Source organism: Pongo abelii, chromosome 10, assembly GCF_028885655.2.
Source record: "Pongo abelii isolate AG06213 chromosome 10, NHGRI_mPonAbe1-v2.0_pri, whole genome shotgun sequence".
Taxonomy (NCBI): domain Eukaryota; kingdom Metazoa; phylum Chordata; class Mammalia; order Primates; family Hominidae; genus Pongo; species Pongo abelii.
In genome coordinates, this window is record NC_071995.2 from 97,780,449 (window position 1) to 97,807,008 (window position 26,560).

Consider the following 26,560-nt stretch of genomic DNA (forward strand, 5'->3'; position numbering starts at 1 on the left):
TCACTGCTTCTGCTTAAATGACCTTGGGTAAGTTTCTTAATCTCACTTTCCCTCCATTTCATGGTCTGTAAAGTGGGAGTAACACCTACCTCACAGAGTATTCATGAGGATTACATGAACTAATAGTGCTGAGCTCATAATAAGTGCCAACCTAAAAGTTAACTAATTATATCTTTTATAATTAAGAAGTAGGAGAGCTTTGTTAAACCTAGTACAAAATACCATAGCATGTGAAAGATTCTGTGAGTACCTGCACCTCCTAACCATTTTCTGACCTATATAAGTATTATACATAAACGTGAAATCACGTGAAACCTTGCTATTTAGCAGAATTCCTCTAATTCAGCTTGATTGACACAAATAACCCACAATGTGGAGGTGTCCTGAGAGATTAGATGATTCCTTCAGAGAAGAGGGTGAATTCTCATTAGAGATCTGGTAGTTCCAGTCTAGATGAGTCACCAATGAATAGATTTGCTGTGGGTTAATGTTCCACCCAGCTTGACTAAATTTTAGGCAGGTTTCTTCCTGACTATAGGCTCCTGACCTCCCTTTTCTTAGAGCATTTAACTTTACAAAACTCGCAATTATAAATTAGGTCTCTGGCCCTTTGACATGTAAATCTTCTCCCAGTCTCTCACTGATTTTACATCCTAAAAATGCCCTTCCCAAGGACCTAGAAACCATCCCTTTGAAATATGATAATCAAAAAAGATAATGTCCTTATCTCCTCATCTCTGTGGAAGGATAGGAGGCTGATTTGATAAGCACCAACAAAGAAACAAGATTTTCCTTCGAAGTAAGGAAGTAGGAAAGAAGTGGCCTTGTAGGGAGTGACAGACATGGCTCAGATTCAAGCAGATCATTTATAGTCATTATAGAGAAGTTAAATATTCCTCTCTTACAGGTTAGCTGGGCTTTAAGATCACAAGAAAAAAGTCAAAAGCTACAGGCTTTTGTGAAAAAGTACACAAAAAGATGCCTTTCACAATGACAGTCAACTCAACTGTCCAAGCAATGCCTAGTTTCTAGAAACTTCCAGATGAAGACCAGCCATTTCAGTCTCTGAAGTCCCAGGGAGTGTGCTGGGATCTTCCACCTACTCAGAAAACCTCTTTCTAAGAATTCAGTCTTTGAGCATAGCTGTCAGCTAGAAAGAAAATTCCAGTTGATGTATGAGTCTATAGAACCAGTCATTCTCATGCCCTCTAGGGATAAACTAGGCATCTCCAAACCCTGAAGGAACAGAGTGGTGGTGAGCGGTGTTCAAATATTTTAAAAGTATTGGAGTACCAAGATGGACATACTGGTTAGGAGAACATGAGCTCCCAAAATGGATATTAGACACGTTATTATTACTTTTTGAGATGGAGTCTTGCTCTATCGCCCAGGTTGGAGTGCAGTGGTGCGATCTCTGCTCACCACAACCTCCACCTCCCAGGTGCAAGCGATTCTCCTGCCTCAGCCTCCAGAGTAGCTGAGATTACAGGTGTATGCCACCACACCCGGCTAATTTTTGTATTTTGAGTAGAGACAGGGTTTCATTATGTTGGCCAGGCTGGTCTGGAACTCCTGACCTCGTGATCCACCTGCCTTGGCCTCCCAAAATGCTGCGATTACAGGCGTAAGCCACCATGCCTGGCCTAGACACATTATAAAGGGTAAATAATTATAACCATGAGCTGTTGACACATGAGTAAATACAAATAAATTCAGATACCTAAAGGGAATGCAGTAGAAATTAAGTAAAAAACAAAATATAATTTGGCACCAAGCATACAATAAAAGTAGCATTTCTTTTTTTTTTTTTTTTTTTGAGATGGAGTCTTGCTCTGTTGCCCAGGCTGGAGTCCAGTGGTGTCAGCTTACTGCAAGCTCTGCCTCCCAGGTTCACACCATTCTCCTGCCTCAGCCTCCCGAGTAGCTGGGACTACAGGCACCCGCCACTACGCCCGGCTAATTTTTTTGTATTTTTAGTAGAGACGGGGTTTCACCATGTTAGTCAGGATGGTCTGGATCTCCTGACCTTGTGATCCGCCTGCCTCAGCCTCCCAAAGTGCTGGGATTGCAGGCGTGAGCCACTGCGCCTGGCCTAAAAGTAGCATTTCTAATCAGTGAGGATGACATGGACTATTAATTCATTCAATAATACAGGAACAATTAAGTAGTCATCTAGTAAAAATAAAGTTTAATTCATACCTCATTCCTTATACAACAGTAAATTACATAGATCAAATATAGAAAAACCCAAACCGTAAAAGTACTAGAAGAAACTATAATAAGATTCTTATATAATCTGGAAGTGAGGGAGGCCTTTTTAATAATAATACAACATTTTGAAACCATTCATTTAAAAAAGGCTTGGTTAAATAAACCACAAAGTAATTTAAAAAATTTGCATGGTGGCCGGGTGCGGTGGCTCACGCCTTTAATCCTAGCACTTTGGGAAGCTGAGGTGGGCAGATCACGAGGTCAGGAGATCAAGACCATCCTGGCTAACATGGTGAAACCCCGTCTCTACTAAAATACAAAAAAATTAGCCAGGCATGGTGGCGGGCACCTGTAGTCCCAGCTACTCAGGAGGCTGAGGCAGGAGAATGGCGTGAACCCGGGAGGTAGAGCTTGCAGCGAGCCGAGATCATGCTACTGCACTCCAGTCTGGGTGACAGAGGGAGACTCCATCTCAAAAAAAAAAAAAAAAAAAAAAAAAAAAAAAAAAAAAAAATTACAATTCATGGGGCTATATGGCTAATAAGAAAGAGCTCCTTTGCCCTTCACATCAATAGAAATAGACCAACAGCAGCTCCCAGAATGGGCCAAAGCATTTTGAACAGGCAGTTCAGAAAAAAGGAAATACAAATGGAACTTAAACATATGAAAAAAAGCTCAATTTTATTCATAATACAAGAAATGGCACAAAGATACTACTTTTCACCTACCAAATACGTAAGTTCCAAAAATTTGATAATATGCTATATTGGTCAGGACATAACAAACTTTTCCTTATATTGCTGCTGATGGTATTAATCATTGTAACTCCTAAAGAGGGCAATTTGGCAATACTTATCAAAAGTACAAACGTCCCTGAACCAGCAATTTAACTTTCGGGAATGTATCCATCACACGTATGCCTTCATATGTGATATATAAATAAGGCTATTCATTGCAGCATTGTTTATAATAAGAAAATATATAAACCATTGTTATTGATAGGGAGATAGTTAAATAAATTAAGGTATATTAATAGGATTATTATTTTTTAAAATTTTGCGGGCACATAAAACATTCATACAATTAAATACCAGAAAGTGCTCTATGTTCTACTGTGGAAATATCTCTATTAAATTAAATTAATGGGTTAAAAAAACAAGATAAAGAACAGAATGTAGAATATGCTACCATTTGTTACATAGCTTAAAAGGGAGAGATAAAGAGAGGAAAAATATATTTTTATATTTGCTTGTACCTCAGTTGAATATCCCTGGAAGGATATATCTGACACTGCGTGGTTGCCTATTGGGAACAGAAATGGGTATCTGAGGTAATAGGTATTATAGGGAGATTTGCTTCACTAAACATTGCATAAACTTTTATACTTTCTTACATTAAAATTCTCTTGGCCAGGAGTAGTGGCTCATGCCTGTAATGCCAGCACCTTGGGAAGCCAAGGCAGGTGGATCTCCTTGAGTTCAAAAGTTCAAGACCAGCCTGGATAATACGGCAAAACCCCATCTCTACCAAAAATACAAAAAATTAACTGGGCATGGTGGCCCATGCCTGTGATCCCAGTTACTTGGGAGGCTGAGGTAGGAGGATCCTTTGAGCTGGGGAGGTGGAGGTTGCAGTGAGCCATGATTGTGCCACTGCACTCCAGCCAGCATGACAGAGCGAGACCGTCTTAAAAACAAACAAACAAACAAAACTCTCTTATTTGACATCTCATACTTTGAAATGTTCAATTTAATCATTTTCCAAATCTGGAATATGGCTCATTTTTATTGAGATATGAATTGTTGTTGATCTCATGCTTGATCTTCCCAAACAGAACAGAGGCTCTAGATCTTTCTCTGAGATACTTTGGTGACATTTTTAGCACTAAAAGTGGGTATGAACACTTCTAACACTGGAAATTCAAAGTCTGCAGCACTTACTCTTGGGACTTGGAAAAATTCTTTTTTAAATTAATAATTGTTCATCAATGGTTCCATTTTCTTTGCCTACAAGCATGTTTCTTCCTTCAAAGTGGACATGGGTGTGTGCATATACTCATCTGTACACACATACATACACATGTATATGTGTAAGGGATTGAAAGTAAAATGTTTTCTTTTAAAGTATGTTTGCATTTTTCCTAGAATTGACCTCACAGTTTCCATCAGACACTCAAAGCAGTGGGTGACATAGAAAAAGTTAAATATTACTAAATAGTGGACATTACCTTTCCTAGTTATTCTTTTCCCCTTTCCTACAGCTACCATTTAAATCTAGGTTGGCAACTTCCCTTGGGTCTAAATCAGCAGTCCCCAATCTTTCTGGCATCAGGGACTAGTGTTATGGAAGACAATTTTTCCATGGGCAGGGCCCAGGGTGGAGGATAGTTTGGGGATGATTCAAGCACATTACATTTTTTGTGCACTTTATTTCTATTATTATTACATTGTAACATATAATGAAATAATTATACAACTCACCACAACGTAGAATCAGTGGGAGCCCCGAACTTGTTTTCCTGCAACTAGATGGTCCCATCTGGGGGTAATGGGAGACAGTGACAGATCATCAGGCATTAGATTCTCATAAGGAGCACACAGTCTATGCAGTTCACAAAAAAGTTCGTGCTCCTATGAGAATCTAATGCTGCTGCTGATGTGACAGGATGCAGATCTCCGGTGGTAATGCTCGCTCACCTGCTGCTCACTTCCTGCTATGCAGCCAGGTTTCTAACAGGCCATGGGCTGGTACTGGTCTGTGGTCTGGGAGTTGGAAATCTTTGGTCTAGATGACCTTGACAGCAGCATAGCAGGCCTGTCTGCCTTCAGGCCTTCCACACTCCACATTATATGCCCAACCAGCCAGCTGTTATCATAATCATTTTAAAAATAATTTACTGCCTACTTTATCAAATTAGCTGTGAAGCATTTGACTGTATGTTGAACTATAGCCAAGTGTGCTGTATTTCTGCACTCATGAGTGAGCACTTCGTTGTCATACTTCATTGTCCTGGAATTTCTCTGTTCCTATTTTTATTAGTGAGGAAAACTCTGCTGTATTAATTTTATTCACAGAATAAACAAATTTTTCTTTAATATATAAAAATAAACTAGAAAACATATTTTACTGGTCACTTTTCAGGAAGAAACGCCTGTATATATTTTTTTAATTTTTTTTTTTAGGAACTTTCTATAGGGTGAATGATTCATGTTTGAATATAAAGTAATGATTTTATTCAGTGCTTATAAACTGTATTCAATTGCATGGAGAAAAAAAAATACACTGACCTCTAACTTAAAAGTAAATAGCTTTCTGGAGAGGTAACAGAATAATAACTAATGGAGCTTTACAGTTTATAAGTGCTTTCATATAAACGACCTCATTTGTCCCCACCCAAATCTCACAACAAATTGTAATCCCCAGTGTTGGAGGTAGGGTCGAGTGGGAGGTGATTGGATCATGGGGGGTGGTCCTTCATGAATGGTATAGCAGCATCTCCTGGTGCTGTTCTTGTGATAGTGAGTGAGTTCTCTCGTGAGATCTGGTTGTTTAAAAGTTTGCAGCACCTCCCCCTTCTCTCTCTCTTGGTCCTGGTCCTGCCACGTAAGATGCCTATGCTTCTGCTTTGCCTTCCGTCATGAGTAAAAACTCCCCAAAGCCTCCCCAGAAGCAGAAGCTGCTATACTTCCTATAAAGCCTGGAGAACCATGAGCCAATTAAACCTATTTTCTTAAAAAATTACGCAGTCTCAGGTATTTCTTTATAGCAGTGAGAGAACAGACTAATACATCATCACCGTTATTTTAAAGAATAAGGAAATGAAGACTTAGAAGGATGAAGCAATGACCAACCCAGGTCATATAGTAAGTAAGGGAAAAACCCAGGACTTTAACTTAAACTTTCTGACACTGTATCTCATAATCTTTCTCATATGGTGAGTGGCTCTCCCAACATTACTGTTACATAAAAATTTAGGTCGTGCGTGTAATTTTATCAAGTATCCCTCAAATCCTGGGACTTAAGTAATTGATACACAGAACAGGTTAAATAGAAAGCCTTTTTTGAAAGGGTAAGGAAAAACAACATTGATGTTTCAGAACCAATGTGTGTTTATATCATGGAAAAAGCTAGAAATCCCAGTAGAAAAGTCTTTACAGAAGTACTACTTATCACTGTATACCTGGCTATATATAAATCATAGGTAGGATACTCTCCCTTTCCCTGAATTCTAATGAAAGCATTGTTCCAAATCTATTACAGCTATATAGTTTTTATAAAATGACCCACGGGGAAAATTCTTTCTAGAGTTTAAAGCTGGAAAAGAGTTTCTTTCTCTACACGCCTTGATAATATTGTTATCAATATAATATTATATAATATTATAATGACAGTTCTATAGCACACTTTTGTCTTGATTATCGAGAAGCTCAGAGTCAAGTTGTAGTCTTAGTTGTAGTCATTTTTCTTAATTTGGGTTTTCTAAAATGTGATTGTTAATACTGAATGTCAATTTGATTGGACTGAAGGATGCAAAGTATTGTTTCTGGGTGTCTCCATGAGGGTGTTGCCAAAGAAGAGTAACATTTGAGTCAGCAGACTGGGAGAGGCAGATCACCCTTAATCTGGGTGGGCACGATCTAATCAGCTGCCAGCGTGGCTACAAAAAAGCAGGCAGAATAAAGTGGAACGGGCAGACTTGCTGAGTCTTCCGGCCTTCATCTGTCTCCTGTGCTGAATGCTTCCTGCCCTGAAACAACAGACTCCAGGTTCTTCAGCTTTGGACTCTTGGAGTTACACCAGTGATTTGCCAGGGGCTCTTGGGCCTTCAGCCACAGACTGAAGGCTGCACTGTCGGCTTCCATACTTTTGAGATTTTGGGACTTGGACTGGCTTCCTCGCTTCTCAGCTTGCAGATGGCATATTGTGGGACTTCACCTTGTGATCATGTGAGTCAATATTCCTTAATAAACTCCCCTTCCATCCTATTAGTTCTGTCCCTCTAGAGAACCCTAATACACAGATTATTTTCTTTGTTCTCCTTTTTACATTTTTCCTTTTATACTATCTAATTCATACCTTTTACTACTGTTTCAATGGATTTTTATTTTACTGTAATTATATCTTTTTTTTATAAGCCTCCTCAAATCTGTTTTGAAGATAGGCAGAGTATAAACATACAGAGTCCACTCTAAGGAACATGAGCATTTAGTCCATTGAAAGAACTAACAATAGTATATACCAGGTGCAAATGATCTATTTAATCTCTTGAGTAGCTTCCAGAGAAGAAATTTCTGCTGTAAGTGCACAGGGTAATAGAGTCCTGTTTTCTTTCTTTTATTCTTATAATAAAAGTTTGACATCACTATCACAACCATTTCATGTGTCAGTAACAGTAGATGATAGGTATTTGGTATGATACAACATTTGTTTGTGTTAAAATGAGCCCTGGTGTTTCACTTATGTTTTATGATTGTGCACATTTGGTGTGATCCAGAGAGATAATAGTGGAATTTTCTATGGACATTCTTGTTTGATACAGAATTATATCAGAAGTTGATACAACAATCAATGTGTATATTGTCTAGGGTATATATCTTACATATATAATTATATCACATCTACAGTTCTGATTGTCATAGGAATATAATACACATGTCACACGAACAAACATGTATTCATTTTTCTAAATGATGGCTACAGCAGAGAAAACCAGTGACTATCATCTTTGAGAGATAAAACTGTGGAAATGTCCTTTGTGGTATGATTAATACTAAAAGGGAAAGGGTAATTGCGTGAGAAGTTAGAAGGTGAACCAAAGGAAGCCTAAGAACTTTTTGTACTGTCAATAAAACAAATCCAGACTTAGACACAGTGAGATGTAAAAAAACTACATCAACCTGGAGAATGTTCCTCCCTTAGGATTTTCAAGCAACTCAAAAATCAATCAAAAAGGTTTTTCTTTTACAGGGACGGCTAAACAGAACTAGCAGAAACTTAGAGGTAAAATTGAGTGACAGGGCGGAGCTGAGCAGACATCATGGTGGGGATGATATAACAGAAATGTTGCTGTGATCAGCTAATTTAGAATGAACTGTTAAGGTAGGGTGATATAGCTAGTGTTTTTGTTCCCTAGTGTATTGTTCAATTTCACATCGAATTGTAATCCTCAGTGTTGGAGGTGGGGCCTGGTGGGAGGTTACTGGATCATGGGAGTGGATTTCTCATGAACGGTTTACCATCATCCCCTTGGTGCTTTTCTCATGACAGTGAATGAGTTCTCACAAAATCTAGTTGCTTAAAAGTGTTTGGCACCTCCCCTCTCTCTCGCTTGCTCCTACATTTGCCATACGAAGTGCCTGCTCCTGCTCTGACACCCTCTACCATGATTGTAAGCTTTCTGAGGCTTCCCTAGAACGCAAGCAGATGCCAGGAACATGCTTCCTGTAAAGCCTGCAGAACCGTGAGCCAATTAAACCTCTTTTCTTTATAAATCACCCAGTCTCAGGTATTTCTTTATAGTAAGGCAAGAACAGCCTAACACAGTGGGATGTTTACATTTTAGTGTTTGCTCAGGTTTGGGGCAAGCCAAATGTCAGGAGCCTGTGGGGAGGAGAGATGTCTGATTAAATCTTGATCAAGCCAAGTCAGTGGGCAAGAAATGGGCAATTGTGAGCATCTGGCCAGGATCTGCAACCTCATGAAAAGTATATACTATCAAAAGGCTAACTACTTGTTTGTCACATAAATTCTTATAAAATGCTTAGTGGAGCCAAGAAGCAAGCTAAGTATAACAACAGAAACTCTTCTTTTCTTACCATTTGTATCACTAACGAGCACATAATTGCAGCTAGTCATGTAAGTCTCCTACAAATCAGTGTAAGGTTTATTAAGAGAGTTGAGACACTTAGATGAAAGTCACTTTTGCTTATAATAAAGAACTTATCTATCTTACAGACACATATCACTTATATTATGTATTTGTTATATTAATATATTTAATATATTTAAAAAACATCATTGTAAAATGATGATCTGGCAACATCCCTAGAAGAATCTCATTGAAATACTTGAGATTTATTGGTCATTTGTCTTTACAAAATTGAGATGTGAAAAGCTTTAAAGGAGGACATTCTACCAAAGCATAACTCATAAAACAAAAGATGAAAGTATGAGCCATGGAATTATAGAGCTGGAAAAGATCTAGCCCTACTGCTTCATTTTCAAATGAGGAAATTGAGGGTTATTGTAAGGGGTTGTTTTTTTTAAGTCATACAGTAAGTTGGTGCAGACGGAGGAGTAGCAATCAGATCTCTGAGCTCTTTTCCTCTTTGAGAATGAAGTTCACGAATGCAATTTTCTTTCATAAGTTATTTACTTTACTAAAGTAAAGTAAGGTAAAGCTATGATTTATTGTTAAATGAGAACAATGAGTGTCAGAGAAATGTATATGGCATGATTTCATGTTCTTAAAATACAAACAATATCTGTCAATCTATCTATCTATCTATCTGTATTGATTTATTTATCTTCTATCTGTATGTGATTGAATGAAATTGGAGAAATGAGTGGAAGCATATACACCACACTAACATTGAACATTTACAAGAAGGGTAAAAAAAAGGAGTAAGAAGAAAGGAAGCAAAATAGAATTTGGTAAAATGGTATGTGAAAGTGAAGACTGCAAAACTTTTATCCATAAAATTATTAATACATAAAAATTGAATGTGCACATAGACGAAGACTAGAAAGTCACTAGGATATACATACAACAAGAACATAAACAACAGAACATATTATTTTGACCAGGGGTTCATTAAAAATAAAAATAAAAACAAGTCTAATGACTCCCTTTTCTGAAACCACTGAAACACAACTATTTTGACTCAAAACTGATAAAAAGATGTAATCATATATTCACAAACAGTATTCACTTAGGAAATTTTACCTTAATGAAATTTTATAGGTATAAAATTTTATGCTTCACCTATGAATGTATATATGTACATATATGTACATATAAATATTTTATTTGCTTACCATTATATTTGTTTACTAAATTTGGATATACTTCTTTATTAAATAATTTAGACAATGAAAATAAAATTAATGTATACTCACTGTTAAAAGCTTAGAAAATTTAGAAAAAGAGAGAACAGAAAATAAAAACCACTGATAATCTTACTCAGAGATATCCACTGTTAAACTTTTTGCATATGTCCTTTCAGATTTTTTTTGCATGTATGTGTATTCAAAAATGGGCTAATATCTTACTTTATTATCTGCTTCTTTCATTTAGTAACAAATTATGGCTATATTTCTATGGTAATATATATAGATACAATGTCATTTTAAATTAGATGTTTAACATTTTATCATCAGGAATTAGTGTAATTTCTTTTTAAAATTTTCTATTAATGGTCATTTGATTTGATTCTATTTTTTAAACAACCATAAACAATGCTGAAATGAATATCGTTATATGTGCATTTTTTGCTCTTGTTCAATTGCTTCCTTAGGATATATTCCTATATGTGATATTTAATTATAAAATATTTAATTTCCTAACTCCCTGGAAGTTTACACTTGAGTATCAAAAACACTAGTAGATGACAATTCCTTTGCTATTAGAACAGAAGACCATAGAATCAACCAATAACAGATACAAAGTTTTTCTCACGGGTAAGTGCCCTACACTGGTCACTTAATTCTTCATTATATTTTGGGAAAATAAATTTGTATCTAAAAACCATCTTTATGATGAGCTATGACTTATAAAAATCTACTATTTATCTTACAGATTACTTCCAATTACTTTTACTTCTTCTTCTGTTGCCGGTATGAGGTCACTAATGGTAGATTTTATAAAATGCACTAACAATTATATGGAAGCCATACAATTAGTATTTTTTAAGTGTCTACAAAGAAGACATCTGCAAGTGTTTTCTAGCTTTATTGTGAATGTGCAAGGGGTATATTCTATCAAGTAAGCATCATTCCTATCCTTAAGACACTTATATATACCGGAAATAAGAAATCATTATCCATAGTTTGGAAAAATTTTTCTTTTAAGAAAATAATAGATGGAAAAGAAAAGAGAAGTCCAAGAAAAAAAAAAGTCATCTGTTAAGATCTGCTATGTACTAGGAATGTAGTTAACTACTTCCTTATTAATTAGAGCCTCCCAATAATATTGAAGAAAGTAGATATTATTTATTATAGCTGTTTTTCATATGAAGAAGTGAAATTCAGACTGATGAAATGATTTGCACAAGGTGACACTGCCAATAATTGATATAGTGAGATTCAAACCTAGGTGACATACTTCTGACTCAACAAAATAAGTTTTCAACAACTTGAGTGTCTCAGTGATAGAATATATTATCTCTGGAAGCAGTGAGCTTATCATCATGGGAAGTATGTTAGCAGATGTTAGTTGATGTTGGTTGATCATATATCAGAGACATGAAAAATGTTCTACTACTAATGGGCGATTTCACTTGCTCATCTCTCTAGGCCTCTTCTAGAGGGTTAGATATTTTGTTGAATTGAAAACTGTACAATTTTTAAACCATTGATACGTCATAAGCAAATATTAGACCACAGAATACTACTCAACTATTTTACACTTAAGGGAAACCAAATGTCACATATGAACATTATCTCTAATTTTAGAATACTAGAGAATCTCAGCGGTATTTGAAAGATCAAAATTTATATTATGCATGTTATTTTTGGTTTTAAACACTAGTTAGAATGTATGGTGCTAAATACATTTTAGCGTCTGTGGTGCTAAGAACACAATCGTTTGATTAAACAAGATCTCTTGATAAAGATTAGTTAGCCCATGCTAGCCTAACGATTACTGAAATTCACATTTTTACATGGGTATCCTATTATTAAGTGATTCCTTAGATTTAATCTATCTGAAAAAAAGTCAGTAAAATGTTATATAAAATAATAATGAAAATAAATCCTCTCTTGATGTAGATAAAAGAGTGTGCTTGTGTGCTAACGTATTCCACTACCCACCTTCTCCAGTGGCTTCTATTAAAAATAGTACTGTACAAAGAAATCAAAATCAAAAATATAATATGCCTGTTGCAAAGCATTTCAGAGAAGCTTTTATGTGAAATGTAACAGTTCATGGAACAAAGAATATGACTGGAGGCAAGGAAAATTTCTCCTCTGAAAATAAGTGAAACCTAGGTCGTCATTAGAGTTTGTGCCTTCACTTTTGGGATACAGGATATGTTCAGGGCTGTGACTCATTTACATACATGACTATGTGGCCTGTGTTTTGGGAGGGCTGTGGGGTGTTAGCTAAAGCCTTCCATGCTGGTAGTTATGCTTTGCTAAGAGGAAGGCTGGTTCTCTACTTACACTCCCTCAGATGGCTCTCTTTAGTGCATGTCTGTATGATTCGACCTAACAGAAAGAAGAAATGGACTAGCTTCTGTTATTCTATGTCAGCAGCATATTTTATTGAAAGGAGTATGGACTTCAAGAAAAGAAAAATCAGGGTTTGAAGCAGCTGAGAAGTCAACAAGCTACTTATTTTTCTGAGCTCTTCCTCATCTATAAAATGGGCATAATAATACTTCACTGAGTGAGTTGTTTTGAGAATTGAATACAAAAAGTGTTGACAGTAGTAAACTGCACATCATCTGATACACAGTTAAGAATGGAGTACATTTTAGCATCCTTTTTTTTTTTAGTTCTGTAATAAGGAGATTGTAAATACATTTTAAAAACAAATGTTTCCCTAGAGTTTGGCGGGTGATATTGCCACTTAGGAGGATAGCTATCAGATGCATTGGTGACAAAGTACCTCCTGATGCAGACCCAGAGCTACATAAGCAAACATGAGGGGCTTGGAAGCAACCCAGACATTAGGCAGGAGCAGTTTCCAGGGCTGTGAAGATGTTTGCTCTCCTCTACTTAGAAAGAGGCTCTTTTAGGAGAAAGGGACATATGAGCTCTCCCTGTTCCTGCAGACCCAGGGAAAGAGGAGCTTGGATCAGGAAGCCAGAGAGCATTTACTCTGCCTTAGTGAGTTCCTAAAGTCCTAGAAACTCTCTATGGGTGGGTCTCTGCTGCTGTGAGGGACTCTGAACTGTGACCTGCCCCTCAGATCTCAGGAAGAATAGAAGCAAAAGCTTAGAAAGCAGGGCTGTAGGATGAGTGTTAGCCACTGATTTCAGAGCTATGTATTTTCCAGCAAATTGTCTAAGAACTATGCTTTATCTATCCAATATAGACAATGTACTCTATAATAAAATTCCTTAGGAATTAATTTTAATAACTTTCACTTATAATTAAAATCTAGATGGCATTTATATATTGACAAATGAATACAATTTAACCTTAAGTATAAGAAGAAAATGCCAGCCTTAAAAATACATTTTAACTACTTAACTATTTTTATACGAATGCACTTGAGATTAATCTAATATAGTCCATATATCTTGCAGTCTGTTCAATGTAACATTAGATTATTAAAACTGGTTTAGAAATAGGAGTGTGTTTATAAGATTATCTGTCACCCCTGTATTGTGAAGCCTGAGCGCTTGATTACTCTGCATGTTTGCTCTTGTGTAATGACAAGCATGTCCCGTGGAGCCAATTACTGCCTCCACTTTACTTAAGTGATCCTCCATCCTATCAAGAAGATATTCAACCTGATTCTTAGAAAAGTGTGAGTATTTGAAGTAGTTCCAGTGAAGGTGGTAAATTTCCTAACTTGAAAGCACTTTCTTATGATTACAGTGACAATGAAATAAAACTTCAGAAAAGATTCCACATGAAAGCAACTTAGAATATGAGTAATTATACCTTAACTACAATCCTCAGTGATCAAAAGATAAGCAAGGTTTCCCAAGCATCTTTCTGTGGAGCATGCACTCTAATGAGAAAGAGAAGCCATGCATACTCTGATAAAAAGGCAAGAAAATTATATTTATGAATTACCAGTTATGTTTCAGGCTATAAATTTGAGCATTCCCAACCTGCAAATGTGAAATCCAAAATGCTACCAAATCTAATTTTTTGAACACCTACATAACACCACAAGTAGAAAATTTTGACTGTATTTTGACAAGTCACAGTCAAAACACAGTCAAAATTTTGTTTTGTGCACAAAATTATTAAAAATATTGTATAAAATTACATTCATGCTTCATATAGAAGGTGTATATAAATAACAAATGAATTTCATGTTTAGATTTGGGTCTCAACTCCAAGACATTTCATTATATATATGCAAACATTCCAAATCCAAAAATAATTGAAATCTGAAACACTTCTGGTCACAAGCATTTCAGATAAGGGATACCTAAACTGTAGTAGTACAGTGTATAATTTAATCTTGCTATAGTCTTATAGGCTGTTTATTAAAAATCTGAGTTTCTAGGTGAGGAAGCTGACGTCAGGGAGGTCAGAAATTGCAAAGCTGGGACTTGAGACCAGGTTCATCTAACTTCAAAACCTGTTATCTGAAAGGATTCTAAAAATGCAAACCTGAGAGTGCATGATGATGTAGAATATATTATCACACCACATATCCAGCTTTGCCGAAGAACAGGGTGTTCTACACAATATGAGGCATTGAATATAATTGAATCCTACACCAATACTGATTTGTTTGGCATTTGAGTCTGGTTTCAAGTGGGAAAATAGAAGTGTTGTTTGTAAAACTTATGAATTAATAAGTTCTGAGAATCAAAAGGACTGACCTCAAACAAATTCAGGAAATTATATTTACTCTTATTTCTGTCTTAGTCCTGGACAGTTGATGTTGCTGGATAAGTTTCAAACTACTATATAATTGCTGAGAAAATTGGGGTGGGAGGAAAAAGAGGAAACTGATTTCTATTAGTAAAACTAGTTGATGACCCATAGAGACTGCTCAAACTTCGAGTGGGTTCATATTTATAGGAATAAAGATGAGAGACCTCCAAATCTTTTCCTGATCCAATAAATATTTTGTTTATAAAATATCTGACATTAGAAATGTGTAGGGGTGGGGACAGCAAACAAAAATGCTGAGATAAAATAGGCAAGAGCATCCAAATGTAATGCTGACCTTTGATCCTTCATCTCTATTGCTTAAGATTTTATTCTCCCAATTGTCTAAGAGGTCTTAAGCAACAGACATAAATGTTCAAAAAACTACACAGCTCTGTTAAAGCCAGGCATAGCACTTGACTCAGTATCCTTCCAAAGCAAAATTATGCAGATAGACAACACAAACTATGTAAAACGGTGTTTCCTCTTGCTCATTTTAAATTTACCTCCCATTAATTTCATTGCCTGTCCCTTCCCAACTGTCAAGCAAAAACAGTATGATCAGATTTCATCAAAGTAACTTAGACCACTTAAATCAATGTGTATTAGACTTTTCTTCTTTCTTTGCCAGGGTACTCTGGAATTTTATGCTCTCTTTTAGTAACTGCTCTTCTCTGGTACCAACTGACTGGTGCATTTATTATGACCTGTATTCCAACAGACACACCACAACAATTCCTGGGAATACAGTGAATTTAACATTAAGATTGTAAGATCAGCTGACATTCTAAGATTCTTAAAGACAGGGCTTATGTGTATTTATCTTGGTATGACCACAGCAGCAAACACAATGTCTGCATCACAATAGGACAAGGTGAGAGCTAAAATTTAATACATATCTACATATGTTAGACTTTTATGTATATGCCATCGTGCGTCTCTACAATCATCCTCTATTAGTATTCTCATTTCTGTCAATGGGGAAACTGAGTAAGTCGCCTAAGATCAAGCAGCTGGTAAATAACAGAGCCAAGATTTGAATTCATGTCTGTCTTTTTTTTTTTTTTTTTTTTACCATGTGATTTTCCAACCACACTCAGTACCCAAAATATTACTTGTGGAATGCCATTTTCACAGGGTTGTTTATCATACCTCTAATTAAACCTAGCCTTGAGAGGGAAAAAACTGCAACTCAGCAAAACTGTAATTCACAACTAGCCTAATGGCCAAGTGGAATGGTACATGCTATGGTCAATCACTTAGCACATAAGTAGTGTGTGATGAAGAGGTAAAACTTGAGGCACACACAGAGCCAGCCTCTGTTAATAACAATGATTCTCTGGGGACTGAGTCTCCACTTTCATTTTAACTACCACTGTAGAAAAATGACAAATAAAGGCAGTAGGTAGGATGGCAATATGATAGGTAGAAAGAGAATTAAGAAAAAATAATTAGAGGCAGCTTTGTCCAAGTGGCACTTTTAACATTTATTTTTACTTTTAATAATCATGTTTATCATATTTTTATGGTTCAATGGCACTATGTGTTTGAAGAATTTTAGAACATTAATGTCCAGTATTACCTAAGTCTAGCTGGGGACTTCATGCATGAAACCCCATTCCAGCATAGAAGCACGCCTAGCTTGAATATCCTCAGTACTGAGGAACTTACTATCACACTGGGCAGCCACTCTATCTTTGAATAAAGATAGAATAAGTAAAGTTGATAAGAAAAGAAATTCTCACCTTCACATCAATCAAAGATCTGTATTCTTACAATATCCCTGAAATCATTCTGTAAGCAGGCCTGAAAGAATTATGTGGCAACATATGTTGCTAGGCTGGTTCGTTGGGTTTTGGCAAACTCCTCAGTGTTTGTCAGCATTTCTATGTGAGAGAACTGGCTACATAGTCTGTCTTGGAGCTAATATCATACTTGGGTCACTAAACATATGTATGAAATTTTGAGAATTGTTTCTGAATTTTTCAGTTTTAAAATCTAATGCAAACCTGTATTTCAGAAAAAAAGTATTGCTTGACCTTTTTAAAAATTATCACTTAATTAACACGGGGCCCAGCCGAGTTAGAATAACTTCTCACTTGTTCCAACATAAGAGAAACAAGCAAGGTACTCCTACCAGGGTGTCACTTAGACCTGCATATTCTTTTTAGTGATTGCAATGTTACTTCTTAGCCACCCAGGCCAATCCACCATAAAACAATCATTCTCCAACTTTCCTGGTCTTAAGAGTCACTTGGATTGCTTGTTTAAAAGGCATATTTGTTGAGCTCTGCCTCCAGAAATACTGATTTAGTAGCATGGAGACAAGGAATCTTCATTTTTCACCAGTGCCGGAAGTGATTTTGATGCAGGTGATTTGTAGATCACATTTTGAGAAAAATTCCCTAATGTTAGCAGTTGTAATGATGCAGGTAGTTCATTCAGTTTTGCTTCAGTACAAAACTGCAAGGATAATACTATTGGGTTTTCTAGATATAGGATCATGCCATCTGCAAATAGGGATAGTTTGACTTCCTCTCTTCCTATTTGGATGCTGTATTCGTCCGTTTTTCACACTGCTGTAAAGATACTACCTGAGACTGGGTTATTTATAAAGAAAAGAGGTTTAACTGACTCACAGTTTCTCATGGCTGAGGAGGCCTCAGGAAACTTACAATCATGGCGGAAGGCAAAGGGGAAGCAAGGCACATTTTACATGGCAGCAGGAGAGAGACACAGTAAAGGGGGAATTGCCACACTTTAAGACCATCAGGTCTCGTGAGAACTCACCCACTATCACGAAAACAGCATGCCGGGAACCACCCGCATGATTCAATCACCTCCCACTAGATCCCTCCCTTGACATATCAGGATTACAATTCAAGATGAGATTTGGGTGGGAACACAGCCAAACCATAGCAGATGCCCTTTATTTCTTTCTCTTGCCTGATTGCACTGGCCAGAACTTCTGATACCATGTTGAATAGGAATAAGGAGGGCATGCTTGTCTTGTGCTGATTTTCAAGGATAATGCTTCCAGCTTTGCCCATTAAAAAGAACGAGATTATATCCTTTGCAGGGACATGGATGGAGCTGGAGACCATTATCCTTAGCAAACTAACACAGGAACAGAAAACCAAATTCTGCATGTTCTCACTTATAAGTGGGAGCTAAATGACGAGAACACACGGACACACAGAGGGGAACAACACACACTGATGTCTTTTGGAGGATGGAGGGTGGGAGGAGGGAGAGAGTCAGGAAAAATAATGGGTACTAGGCTTAATACTTGGGTAATGAAATAATCTGGACAACAAACCTCCATGATACAAGTTTACCTACGCAACAAACATACTTGTATCCCTGAACATAAAATAAAAGTTAAAAAAGAAGAAAATTGCAAGGATGGTAAGATTTGGGGCTCTTTTGTAACTTTTCAAATATGTCAACTGAGAATATCAAAATGAATTACCAGGCTTTTTTGTTTGGGGTGTGTTCCTGTGTGTTTGTCACAAAATTCACATACTTTTCAACTGTGCCTGCCTTACACTAAAATAGTCATTATACCCAGCTGTACAGGCCCAGCTATATACATATATACGTATATATATGCGTGTGTGTGTGTGTGTGTGTGTGTGTGTCTGGGGGCTCCACATACATTTGGTGTCAATACTGAAGTAATGCAAATATCTCTGTATTGGCTACAAAACTCAAACAAGAAAAATGAATAGATTTGGATCTGATATGGCCTTCCACTTTGGCTCTGAACTTTAGTTGTAGGGAAGAAAATAATACTTAGTAAGAGTAATATATAAAACAGTGATTGCAAAACCAACTATTTGTGAAATAGTCTGCTAAGTATTATGGGATACATAAAGATGATTAACACAGAGTTCTTGCCAAATTGGATCCCCCAACTTAGCAGAAGTTGTTAATCACTTTCGTCAGGTGAATGTTTCACTGAATAAGAAATATTAGTGTATTAAGTCATCAGATTCTTTAATGCTTTGAAGTGCTTCATACTGAGCTCTACATAAAGTGGAACCCTCATGTGTGTGCATGTGTGTCTAAATATATACATATTTGAAGACAGGGTCTCACTATCTTGCCAAGGCTGGTCTCAAACACCTAGGCTCTAGCAATCCTCTGGCCTCAGCCTCCCAAGTACCTGGGACTACAGGCACATGCCTAGTGCATAGAAAAATTTCACTGGTGTCCAAGATGGCTGAATAAGAAGAGCTCTGGCCTGCAGTTCCCAGTGAGATCGATGCAGAAGATGGGTGATTTCTGCATTTCCAACTGAGGTACCTGGTTCATCTCATTGAGACTGGTTGGACAGTGGGTGCAGCCCACAGATGGTGAGCTGAAGCAAGGCGGGGTGTTGCCTCACCCAGGAAGTGCAAGGGGTTGGGGGATTTCCCCTTCCTAGCCAAGGGAAGCTGTGACAGACTGTACCTGGAGAAATGGTACACTCCTGATCAAATACTGCACTTTTCCCACAGTCTTAGCAACTGGCAGACCAGGAGATACCTTCCCTTGCCTTGCTTGGCGGATCCCACACCCACGGAGCCTTGCTCACTGCTAGTGCAGCAGTCTGAGATCAACACGCAATGCTGCAGCTTGACGGGGGGAGGGGCATCCGTCATTGTTGAGGCTTGAGTAGCTCACAGTGTGAACAAAGCAGCTGGGAAGCTCCAACTGGGTGGAGTCCACCGCAGCTCAGCAAGGCCTACTGCCTCTCTAGATTCCACCTCTGGGGGAAGGGCACAGCAGAACAAAAGGCAGCAGACAGTTTCTGCAGACTCTAATGTCCCTGTCTGACAGCTCTGAAGAGAGCAGTGGTTCTCTCAGCACAGCGTTTGAGCTCCAAGAACAGACAGACTGCCTCCTCAAGCAGGTCCCTGACCCCTGTGTAGCCTGACTGGGAGACACCTCCCAGTAGGGGCCAACAGACACCTCAAAGAGGTAGGTGCTCCTCTGGGACAAAGCTTCCAGAGGAAGGATCAGGCAGCAATATTTGCTGTTCTGCAGCCTCCGCTAGTGACACCCAGGCAAACAGGGTCTGGAGTGGGCCTCCAGCAAACTCCAGCAGACTTGCAGCTGAGGGGCTTGACTATTAGAAGGAAAACTAACAAACAGAAAGGAATAGCATCTACAGCAACAAAAAGGACATCCATACCAAAACCCCATCTGTATAGGTCACCAACATCAAAGACCAAAGGTAGATAAAACCACAAAAATTGGGAGAAACCACAGCAGAAAAGCTGAAAACTCCAAAAACCAGAATGCCTCCTCTCTTCCAAAGGATTGCAGCTCCTCGCCAGCAAGGGAACAAAACTGGACAGAGAATGAGTTTGATGAGTTGACAGAAGTATCCTTCAGAAGGTTGGTAATAACAAACTCCTCTGAGCTAAAGGAGCATGTTCTAACCCATCTCAAGGAAGCTAAAAACCTTGAAAAAAGGTTAGACGAATGGCTAACTAGAATAAATGGTGTACAGAAGACTTTAAATGACCTGATGGAACTGAAAACCAAAGCACAAGAACTTCATGATGCATGCACAAGCATCAATAGCTGATTTGATCAAGTGGAAGAAAGGATATCAGTGATCAAAGATCAAATTAATGAAATAAAGCAAGAAGACAAGATTAGAGAAAAAAGAGTGAAAAGAAATGAACAAAGCCTCCAAGAAATATGAGACTATGTGAAAAGACCAAATATATGTTTGATTGGTATACTGGAAAGTGACAGGGAGAATGGAACCAAGTTAGAAAACACTCTTCAGGATATTATCTAGGAGAACTTCCCTAATCTAGCAAGGCAGGCCAACATTCAAATTCAGGAAATACAGAGAACACCACAAAGATACTCCTCGAGAAGAGCAACCCCAAGACACATAATCGTCAGATTCAACAAGGTTGAAATGAAGGAAAAAATGTTAAAGGCAGCCAGAGAGAAAGGTTGGGTTACCCACAAAGGGAAGCCCATTAGACTAACAGTGGATCTCTTGGCAGAAACATTACAAGGAAGAAGAGAGTGGGGGCCAATATTCAACATTCTTAAAGAAAAGAATTTTCAACCCAGAATCTCATATCCAGCCAAATTATGCTTCATAAATGAAGGAGAAATAAAATCCTTTACAGACAAGCAAATGCTGAGAGATTTTGTCACCACCAGGCCTACCTTACAAGAGCTCCTGAAGGAAGCACTAAACATGGAAAGGAACAACCAGTACCAGCCACTCCAAAAACACGCCAAATTGTAAAGACCATCAACACTATGAGGAAACTGTGCAATTAACAGGCAAAATAACCAGCAAACATAATAATGATAGGGTCAAATTCAAAGATAACAATATTAACCTTAAATGTAAATGGGCTAAATGCCCCTATTAAAAGACACAGACTGGCAAATTGGATAAAGAGCCAAGACCCATCAGTGTGCTGTATTCAGGAGACCCATCTCACATGCAGAGACACACATAGGCTCAAAATAATGGGATGGAGGAAGATCTACCAAGCAAATGGAAAACAAAAAAAAAGCAGGGATTGCAATCCTAGTCTCTGATAAAACAGACTTTAAACCAACAAGATCAAAAGAGACAAAGAAGGCCACTACATAATGGTAAAGGGATCAATTCAACAAGAAGAGCTAACTATCCTAAATATATATGCACCCAATACAGGAGTAACCAGATTCATAAAGCAAGTCCTTAGAGACCGACAAAGAGACATAGACTCCCACACAATCATAATGATAGACTTTAACACCCCACTGCCAATATTAGACAGATAAATAAAAGAGAAAGTTAACAAGGATATCCAGGACTTGAACTCAGCTCCAGACCAAGCGGACATAATAGACATCTACAGAACTCCATACCCCAAATCTTCTCAGCACCACATTCCACTTATTCTAAAATTGACCACATAGTTAGAAGTAAAACACTCCTCAGCAAATGTAAAAGAGCAGAAATCATAACAATCTGTCTCTAAGACCACAGTGCAATCAAATTAGAACTCAGGATTAAGAAATTCACTCAAAACTGCACAACTACATGGAAACTGAACAACCTGCTCCTGAATGACTACTGGGTAAATAACAAAATGAAGGCAGAAATAAAGATGTTCTTTGAAACCAATGAGAACAAAGACACGTTGTACCAGAATCTCTGGGATACATTTAAAGCAGTGTGTAGAGGGAAACTTATAGCACTAAATGCCCACAAGAGAAAGCAGGAAAGATCTAAAATTGACTCCCTAACATCACAATTAAAAGAACTAGAGAAACAAGAGCAAACAAATTCAAAAGCTAGCAGAAGATAAGAAATAATTAAGATCAGAGCAGAATTGAAGGAGATAGAGACACAAAAAACCCTTCAAAAAATCAATGAATCCAGGAGCTGGTTTTTTGAAAAGATCAACAAAATTGATAGACCACTAGCAAGACTAATAAAGTAGAAAAGAGAGAAGAATCAAATAGATGCAATAAAAAATGATAAAGGGGATATCGCCACCAATCCCACAGAAATACAAACTACCATCAGAGAATACTATAAACACCTCTACACAAATAAAGTAGAAAATCTAGAAGAAATGGGTAAATTCCTGGACACAAACACCCTCCCAAGACTAAACCAGGAAGAAGCTGAATCTCTGAAAAGTTCAATAACAGGTTCTGAAATTGAGGCAATAATAAATAGCCTACCAACTAAAAAAAGTCCAGGACCAGACAAATTCACAGCCGAGTTCTACCAGAGGTACAAAGAGGAACTGGTACCATTCCTTCTGAAACTTTTCCAATCAATAGAAAAAGAGGAAATCCTCCCTAACTCATTTTATGAGGCCAGCATCATCCTGATACCAAAGCCTGGCAGAGACACAACAACAAAAGAGAATCTTATGCCAATATCCTTGATGAACATCGATGTGAAAATCCTCAATAAAATACTAGCAAACTGAATCCAACAGCACATCAAGAAGCTTATCCACCACGATCAGGTTGGCTTCATCCCTGGGATGCCAGGTTGGTTCAACATATGCAAATCAATAAATGTAATCCATCATATAAACAGAACCAACAACAAAAAGGACATGATTATCTCAGTAGATACAGAAAAGACCTTCAACAAAATTCAACAGCCCTTCATGCTAAAAACTCTCAATAAACTAGGTATTGATGGAATGTATCTCAAAATAATAAGAGCTATTTATGACAAACCCACAGCCAATATCATACTGAATGGGCAAAAACTGGAAGCATTCCCTTTGAAAACCGGCACAAGACAGGGATGCCCTCTCTCACCACTCCTATTCCAAATAGTGTTGGAAGTTCTGGCCAGATCAATCAGGCAAGAGAATGAAATAAATCAATTAGGAAAAGAGGAAGTCAAATTGTCTCTGTTTGCAGACAATATGATTGTATATTTAGAAAACCCAATCATTTTAGTCCAAAATCTCCTTAGGTTGATAAGCAACTTCAGCAGAATCTCAGGATACAAAATCAATGTGCAAAAATCACAAGCATTCCTACACACCAATAATAGACAAACAGAAAGTCAAACCATGAGTGATCTCCCATTCACAATTACTACAAAGAGAATAAAATACCTAGGAATCTAATTTACAAGGGATGTGAAGGACCTCTTTAACCAGAACTACAAACCACTGCTCAATGAAATAAAAGAGGACACAAACAAATGGAAGAACATTCCATGCTCATGGATAAGAAGAGTCAATATCGTGAAAATGGCCACACTGCCCAAGGTAATTTATAGATTCAATGCTATCCCCATCAAGTTGCCACTGACTTTCTTCACAGAATTGGAAAAAACTACTTTACAATTCATATGGAACCAAAAAAGAGCCTGCGGAGCCAAGACAACCCTAAGCAAAAAGAACAAACCAGGAGGCATCACACTATCTGACTTCAAATTATACTACAAGGCTACAGTAACCAAAACAGCATGGTTCTGGTACCAAAACAGATATACAGACCAATGGAACAGAACAGAGGCCTCAGATATAACAACACACATCTACAACCATCTGATCTTCAACAAACCTGACAAAAACAAGCAATGGGGAAAGGATTTAATAAATGGTGCTGGGAAAACTGGCTAGCCATATGTAGAAAGCTGAAACTGGATCCCTTCCTCACACCATATACAAAAATTAACTCAAGATGGCTTAATGACTTTAATGTAAGACCTAACACCATAAAAACACTAGAAGAAAACCTAGGCAATACTATTCAGGACATAGGCATGGGCAAAGGCTTCATGACTGAAACACCAAAAGCAATGGCAACAAAAGCCAGAATAGACAAATGGGATCTAATTAAACTAAAGAGATTCCACACAGCAAAAGAAAAGGCAACCTACAGAATGGGGGAAAATTTTTGCAATCTACCTATCTGACAAAGGGCTAATATCCAAAATCCACAAAGAACTTACACAAATTTACAAGAAAAAAACAAATAACCCCATAAAAAAGTGGGCAAAGGTTATGAACAGACACTTCTCAAAAGAAGACATCTATCCAGCCAACAGACACATGAAAAAATGCTCATCATCACTGGGCATCAGAGAAATGCAAATCAAAACCACAATGAGATACCATCTCACGCCAGTTAGAATAGCAATCATTAAAAGTCAGGAAACAACAGATACTGGAGAGGATGTGGAGAAATAGGAATGCTTTTACACTGTTTGTGGGAGCGTAAATTAGTTCAACCATTGTGGAAGACAGCGTGGTGATTCCTCAAGGATCTAGAACTAGAAATACCATTTGACCCAGCCATCCCATTACTGGGTATATACCTAAAGGATTATAAATCATGTTACTATGAAGACACATTCACACGTATGTTTATTGTGGCACTATTCACAATAGCAAAGACTTGGAACCAACCCAAATGTCCACCAGTGATAGACTGGATTAAGAAAATGTGGCATATATACACCATGGAATACTATACAGCCATTAAAAAGGATGAGTTCATGTCCTTTGCAGGGACATGGATGAAGCAGGAAACCATCACTCTCAGCAAACTGTCACAAGGACAGAAAACCAAACACCACATGTTCTCACTCATAAGTGAACAATGAGAACACACGGACACAGGGCAGGGAACATCACATGCAGGGGCCTCTTGTGGGGTGGGGAGCTGGGGGAGGGATAGCATTAGGAGAAATACCTAATGTAAATGATGAGTTGATGGGTGCAGCAAACCAACATGGTACATGTATACCTATGTAACAAACCTGCACATTGTGCACATGCACCCTAGCACTTAAAGTATAATAATAAAAAAAAGACTTACAACCAACAGAGAGTTTGAAATATATTTAAATTAAAAGTATTATTAAAAAATTCTTAAAAAAAAAAAAGAAACTTCACTGGCATAGTAAAATAGCACATGGGAAAAATCCTTTCAATTTGCTAAGTCAATATTCTTATAACTGATGTTGCTTATATGTCATTGTTGTTAGATCTGAGAGTGGAAGGAAATAATTTGTAGTTATTGTTATAATGAAAGAAATGCAATTATCTAAAGATTCCTATCATTTTCTCACTACTCCTTAAGCACATTTATTCATTATAATGTAGAGGAAGGTTTCCTTACTTGTGGTCTCACCATTCATCTCTTTAAGTTCGTTGTTGATTCCAACATCTATGGAACTCATTATTTTGTCAATCTGTAAGAAACAAAAACCATTTAGATGGATTGTTACATTCACTTTTAACACTGTATTTTAAAATAAGTTTCAAATGAAGGGAGCAAATATTTTTGATGTTATTACCACAGTGTTCCACAGTTAAGAGACACATAGTGAAATATTTAAAGGGAAGCAAACATCTTTTGGATTGTTTTATTAAAATGTAAAGTATGTTCCCCTTTCTTAAACTTTCAAAATTAGCTTGCCCTTTCTTTGTGTTTCTTGAAATAAACTTTGTACTTAGATAGATTGGTCGTTTAGGAACTGTGTATTCTTCAAACTCAGAAGGACTGTAGATAAATTCATGTGACAAAGTCTTTGCTCTCTGGCTTCCTTCTTCTTCTGCCTAAGAACATGCATCCCATCTGACTGGTAAAGGAGCAGGTTTCAGGGTGTGGAGAGCATGGCCACAGGAGCAAAGTTTTTTGTTTTTTGTTTTGACAGAATCTCGCTGTGTTGCCTAGGCTACAGTACAGTGGCACCATCTCAGCTCACTGCAACCTCTGCCACCCAGGTCCAAACGAGTCTCGTGCCTCAGCCTCCCAAGTAGCTGGGATTACAGGCCTGTGCCACCACACCTGGCTAATTTTTGTGTTGTTAGTAGAGATGGGATTTTGCCATGTTGGCCAGGATGTTTCTAAACTCCTGGCCTCAAGTGATCCACCCGCCTCGGCGCCCCAAAGTACTGGGATTACAGGCATGAGCCACCGTGCCCGGCCTGGAGCCAAGTTCTAACCAAATGGTTTGACCAGCCACAAGCTGATTACTGGCATCCAATCACCAGCATCTAGGCATAAAAACAACTTAATTATAAGATCTAAGTTAAATGTTAATTAATCTTACCTC

General features: G+C 37.6%; 1 protein-coding gene across 5 annotated transcripts in view; it reads right to left on the bottom strand.

Moving 5' to 3' along the window:
- The window catches only part of ANKS1B (ankyrin repeat and sterile alpha motif domain containing 1B), a 1,278,065-nt gene that overhangs the window by 488,242 nt on the left and 763,263 nt on the right, over positions 1-26,560 (bottom strand). For all 5 annotated transcript variants that reach the window (XM_024256170.3, XM_024256168.3, XM_024256167.3 and 2 more), the window contains exon 14: positions 25,621-25,693. In XM_024256170.3, coding sequence (XP_024111938.1) covers positions 25,621-25,693 — 73 coding nt within the window. The remainder of the gene's footprint in view (positions 1-25,620; positions 25,694-26,560) is intronic.